At 38.2% G+C, this 6000-nt stretch overlaps 1 protein-coding gene and 1 long non-coding RNA gene across 2 annotated transcripts in view; both read right to left on the reverse strand.

The window, feature by feature from the left end:
• The window catches only part of LOC145721442 (uncharacterized), a 29485-nt gene extending 23686 nt beyond the window's left edge, over nucleotides 1–5799 (reverse strand). Inside the window, exons 1-2 of the long non-coding RNA XR_014145118.1 lie at nucleotides 5678–5799; nucleotides 4356–4589 (exon numbers count right to left, since the gene is read on the reverse strand). This is a non-coding gene — a long non-coding RNA (uncharacterized LOC145721442). The remainder of the gene's footprint in view (nucleotides 1–4355; nucleotides 4590–5677) is intronic.
• On the reverse strand, nucleotides 157–513 carry LOC102735331 (large ribosomal subunit protein eL38). The gene has a single exon (XM_081822084.1). The coding sequence runs from the start codon at nucleotides 431–433 to the stop codon at nucleotides 221–223; it is 213 nt and encodes a 70-aa protein (XP_081678210.1). The 5' UTR covers nucleotides 434–513; the 3' UTR covers nucleotides 157–220.
• Nucleotides 5800–6000: the final 201 nt, after the last annotated feature.

The raw sequence follows: 6000 nt of genomic DNA on the forward strand, positions 1-6000 counted from the left end.
TTCACTGATATATAAGAAACACAAAACCTCAGCATAAAATTGCATCATCTGTGAGTCAACAGTGCAAGGACATGTACCATAACACAGCAGCCTCTAGATAAATAAAAACACTGCTATTGTTTCTAAGTGCTTGGCCAAGTTATTCTCTTTCATGCATTTTCTTTTTTTTTTTTTTAAGAATTTTTAAAACTTTAATACAGTTCAAATCAGTGGGCCAGGTTCACTTCAGCTCCTTCACTGCCAAACCTGGGGGCAGGGACTGCTTCAGTTTCTCTGCCTTCTCCTTGTCCGTGATGACCAAGGTGTAAAGGTATCTGCTGCACCGCACTTTAAACTTCACATTATCCTTATTTTTCTTGATCTTGACGGATTTGGCGTCCTTTCGCCTGGCCGTGAGCAGAAAGTCCTTGATTTCCTCGATTTTGCGAGGCATGGCTACGGGGGGCGCAGGGGAGCGCGAGGGCGGCACAGCAAGCGCCAAGAAAGGAGGAGGGAAAAAAGCTTTCAGGCATTTTCAAGATTCCACTTTGCAGATATTTTTTCCCAGTCAATGCAATACTTGTTTTGTTTTGTCACCTAATTTTTCAATCACCTACTTCTAGCTGCTAATAAAAGAAATGAATAATATCCCGAGCGTATGCACAATTCTGTGTTTGTATTACCAATGGCAGGAACTACTTGTATATAATAATAGTAGACCATTTCTCTAAAGTGAGGATAATTTAAGTTATTTTTATTTGTGGTATGACAAGTCTACTGTATACCTACGGAAGCAGAAAACACTGAATTTTATTGTAAAGCTTGCTGATGAGATGCAGTATGCTTCAAACACATTTTGGTATAAGTGAATAAAAGAAAATTTTTTTTCTGTAAGTGATACAGAGAAAATATTTAAATGTTGAATAAAGCCATGTAATTTTTATGTTCACCACTTTGTCAAGAAGATATCTTTTCAGCAACATCGTGTTATCAAAGATGCAAACCTTAAATCAACAGCTGCTAGACCTCCAGCAAGTTATGAATTTTTCCTGATTTATAGCAATCATTCTTTTTATTTCTTTTCTCATCAGTCAAGCAGGGAAATTAAGGTTATTTTCATGTAAAAGGTAACACACATTGTGGCTTAGCGTTGCACATAATCCACATCTCTTACCTTTTAAATTAAATTGCTGTTGAATTGAATGATCCGAGGGCACTTTTTGATTAATACCAGAAATATTGTTAGTAAATAGAAGGTAGAGACAGCATTATTTACATAAAAATAAAGAGAAGAGAACACAGACATAATAATAGGAATCATTTTTATGATTTTCATGATTTGTATTAGACTGATATATCCAAACAAAATGAAGATAAACGCTGAAGAGATTTGTGTTAGTACAGGAGAGAAATGCTACTTTTATTTTTGTTGGTTTTAGGTGTTCTTTAACAAAAATCAACTTGGCCTCAAGTAGATTAGAGGTTACCTTTTGGTGAATTGTGGTAAAAAATACTTTGAAGTTACAATCCATTTCTTAACAAGCTAAAAGTGACCTTGTAGTTCCTAAAATTGTTTGCCTAAATTAAAAGTAGCTAGCATTTGTTAAGCAATTATAATGCATTGTTTATTGCGTTCCAATGTTTTCTATAGAGCCCCTACTATAATAGTGGTAACTCTGCAGAGCTAAATACTGTGACAGTCTCCAGTTACTGATGAGGGAATTGGATTGGGAACAAGGTCTTAAATTGTTGAACAAGAATTTAAATCCAGGCTGTTTGACTCATCAGAAGGAAGTCTCAACAGACAGAACTCTTAACATTATGTAACACAGACTCCTGATTACAGAGAAGAATCTCTCTGGAGAATTCAAGCATCCTCTGGTAGCAGCAACCAATATAGAAATCGTCATGTTCTTGATAGGGTTATTTTGCTGATACATTTATGGGTTAATGAGGTTTATTTTGTTTGTCTCATGTACACTATGGCAATGGCTACTATGTGCCAGGCACTGTAGCACTTTATAAACATTAACTGAATGAGAAATAGGTAGTATTATTACTATTACTAAGTACTATTATGAGATGGGTACTATTATCCCATTTCATGAATGAGAAAACCAAGGCATAGTTTAAATAACTTTCACAAGGAAATATAGCTAATAAATTATATAGGTTTGACATAAAGAATTTGAAAACATTTTTCTTTTTTGAGAGAGAGAGAGAGAGTGAGAACACGAGTGGGGGGTGGGGCAGAGGGAGAGGGAGATAGAATCTTTTTTTTTTTTTTTAAGATTTTATTTATTTATTTGACGGAGAGGGAGAGAGAGAGAGCACACAAGCAGGGGGAGCAACAGAGGGAGAGGGAGAAGCAGGCTCCCGCTGAGCAAGGAGTCCGATGTGGGGCTTTGTCCCAGGACCCTGGGATTGTGACCTGGGCTGAAGGCAGCAGCTTAACTGACTGAGCCACCTAAGCGCCCCAGAGGGATGTAGAATTTTAAGCAGACTCCATGCCCATCGTGGAACCCAATGTGTGTCTCAATCTCATGACCCTGAGATCATGACCTGAGCCAAAATCAAGAGTCAGATGCTTAACGGACTGAGTCACCCAGGCGCCCCTTGACATAAAGAATTTGGCCTAATAGTCCACACCCTTAACCACACTACACTAAGGCTGCCAGTCTATATCATCAACTATTGCCTACTCAGCGGCTTACGAGCATATGCTTTTCTTGCCCACAGATCTTTAGGTTAACCACCTGTGGTTTGTCTGATCTACCAAGGGCTCAGCTGGATGACTCCACTTCCAACTGTGGGTCAAATGGCCTTTGCCCCAGGCTGTGGGTTGGGTTCAGGCTGTGGGCCTTGGGCTGAAGGGCTGCAGCTATCCAGGGCATGTTCTTCTCAGATGGTCCAGTAGGGTGCTGCAGCCAAGTCCCAAACTACACAAGCATATTTAAGGCCTCTACTCACATCACATCTGCTAACATGCCATTGGCCGGAATGCAACATCAGTATGGCAACAAGTATATCCTTCCCACAGCAGGAGGAAGTGGGGAGTGAATGTTTTCTGAATAGCAATCTAAATGATCTCTCCCTACCCTGGTTACCACCCAACCAGGTTTAGGAGTAGGGGTGTGTATTAGTTGAGATTACTTTAGCTACTAAATGAGATAAGTCCCCAAATGTCAATTGTTTAACATAGTAATATTTATTTCTCATGCACATGGCATTTGGGCTGTGTTTCACTTGTTCATTTATGGGATCAACTAGCTTCTAACCTAGCATGCTGCCTCTGTGTTCCTCTATGATCTTGGAGACCTCTTTGTTCAGCCAGCAGACACAGAAGAAGAATGGTGGGTTGGGCACGACAGCTTGTTAGGGACCAAATCTGGAAGTTGCATTCATTACTTCTTCACATCCTTTTGGCTAGAATTTAGTCACACGGCAGCTCCTAACTCCAAGAAAGGCTGGAGATAAAATAGAATTGTGAACTCAGAAAGAAGGATAAATGGACTTGGTGAGAGCATCTAGCCAGTCTTTGTCATGGAGGGCGACGTCCTTTGTAAGCAAAGGTGTTCACGTGAGTGTACAAAAAAGCATGGGTATTTGAGCTTGTGCTTCATGGTACCACAATATAGCCTGAACCAGGAAGAGTTGGATATATTTAGTCTCTTTCTAAAATGAAGATAAAATCTTAGTATAAAATGATAGCCTTATGATAATGGAACTGAGACAGTCTTGGCATTTTGGGGAGCTGAGCGGGCAGAGCGGCCATCTCTACTGATTCTTACCTCTATCTTGTCCTGTAAAAATGAGCCTGGGGTGTGAAAGCCCAGAGTTTATGCCAGAATCAAGCAGTCAATGTGTACAAATGGGAAGTTTTGAAGTCCCTAAGCAGCGTATGAGTCTTTTGAGGAATATATTTTGTGATGGCATGATTTTCCTGAAGCCATTTAGAACTGACATTTCTCTTTGGTTTTATGAAAGTGTACTGCAGTTTTGTAGGGTTTCAGAAGTTTCAGAGACATCTTCCCAATTAATCTTCACTGTTTTTTGAGGACCATGACCAGTTAAAACTCTACATCATTGCTTAACCTCCTGATTTTTCTTTTCTTTCTGTGTATTTTTACAAATAAAATTACTCATAAGAGACAGGTGGAAGATGAAAGATTAAATCTATTTTTCTATGGTGCCAAATCGAACTCAATTTTGAGGCACAGCTATAGGTATCCTATGAGAACAAGTATTCAATTAAAGATGTTACTCATGATACGACTCACCAATTACTAATACAATTATTACAATACTCGCTGCAATGAGTAGTTCAATTGCATTACAGCAAAATTACGGTGAAATGCAAAATTGGTATTTCTTACCTTTTCATTTTCAGGGATTTGAAGCACCTCAGTCACATCTTGTAGCTGTCAGTTTTCAATCATTATTTATGTCAGATGTATTATTGACTGATAAAAGCTAGATTTTCCTGGCTCCCTTTAAAACACTTAGGAGAGTTGTTTTTGTATCCTGCATTTGTGACAAGTACTTTTTGTGTCAAAAACATATTATGTCACAGTATAAGTCACTGCTGCAGTCTCTGCATGCGTGCTTTTCTAAAAGGAGATAAAAACTGTTAGATTCCTTTAAAATGAAAAACCCATAAAACAAAACAAAATGAAAAAAAATAGTTTGTTTACACATCATCCACAACATTTTAGTTTCAATTTATAGCATTTGCTTTCCATGAGTTTTATGGCAGGTTTAATTGGTAATGTGGATGAAGCATTTTTGTGTCAACAATGTAATAATAATGACAACTCTAATTATGAAAATTCATGGTTTGCCTGGTTTTGTTATTTTCCTGGGAATTTTTATATCTTGTACCTTAACAAAAGAAATCTTGCAGTGTTGTCAAAACTTAGGTTTTTTTTTTTTGATTTGGTGTTTGGTTTAGGTGGCCCTGAAAAATGCTCCTTTATTTTCTGTTTCTTTCCTCTTTTAAGTAAAATTGTTGGTTCATGGGAAAGAACTGTTCTCTAATGTTAAAGCAGCTGGTGCCTCGATATTCATATTTTTAAGCTGAAGTAGCACAGTGAGATCATTGTGGATAGGGAAGAAGGAAATAAATCAGCTTGTGAGATATTATCATTCACTTTACATCGTGAAAAACAAATACAGCTGTCATATTCTAACATTTACCATAGATAAATTGAAAGTATGTATCACTATTTAACACAGTGAAAAAGAGAGACTATCAATGACTATGGGATGTACAGTATTTTGGTAATGTGTCTTATTAAAGCAAAATAAATTGGCCACTAGATGGTAAAATTGCAAAGAGCTTATCAAAGTGCTGAATCAGAGATTCAGTGTATAGAGAAAAGTCTTATGCATTTAGAAGTGAACACCATATTGTGTTTATTAATCTCTGGAATAGGTTATAGCGTTATGCAGCATTTTATTTATTTTTTAATTTATTTTAAGAAAGACTATTTATTTATTTGTCAGAGAGAGAGCGCACAAGCAGGGGGAGCGGCAGGCAGAGAGAGAAGCAGGCGATGCGGGACCTGAGCTGAAAGCAGATGCTTAACTGACTGAGTTAAGTTAACTTGTTAACTGAGCCACCCAAGCATCCCATTATACAGCATTTTAAAAATATAAAAAGATATTGAAGTGGACTTTTTATATTTTGCTTTCTCACCTCTCATTTCTTTTGGTAAAAGGACTTGGTTTCTTCTGAGGAAGTAGTTCTCTTTCCCTCTTTTCTGTTCACATGAGAAGAGTTGTTGCCATTTTGTGATAGGAACCTGCAGTTTTTGGGCGCCTGGGTGGCTCAGTTGGTTAAGCGACTGCCTTCAGCTCAGGTCATGATCCTGGAGTCCCTGGATCGAGTCCCGCATCGGGCTCCCTGCTCGGCGGGGAGTCTGCTTCTCCCTCTGACCCTCCCCCCTCTGATGTGCTCTCTCTCTCCTCTCATCCTCTCTCTCAAATAAAAAAAAAAAAAAAAATCTTTACAAAAAAAAG

The sequence above is a fragment of the Leptonychotes weddellii genome, chromosome 5 (assembly GCF_054177405.1).
Source record: "Leptonychotes weddellii isolate Sample4059 chromosome 5, ASM5417740v2, whole genome shotgun sequence".
In the NCBI taxonomy this organism is placed as follows: Eukaryota; Metazoa; Chordata; class Mammalia; order Carnivora; family Phocidae; genus Leptonychotes; species Leptonychotes weddellii.

Bases quoted from the DNA above. Each gene is read 5' to 3' on its own strand.
- LOC102735331 (XM_081822084.1), bottom strand. From the start codon at position 433: ATGCCTCGCAAAATCGAGGAAATCAAGGACTTTCTGCTCACGGCCAGG.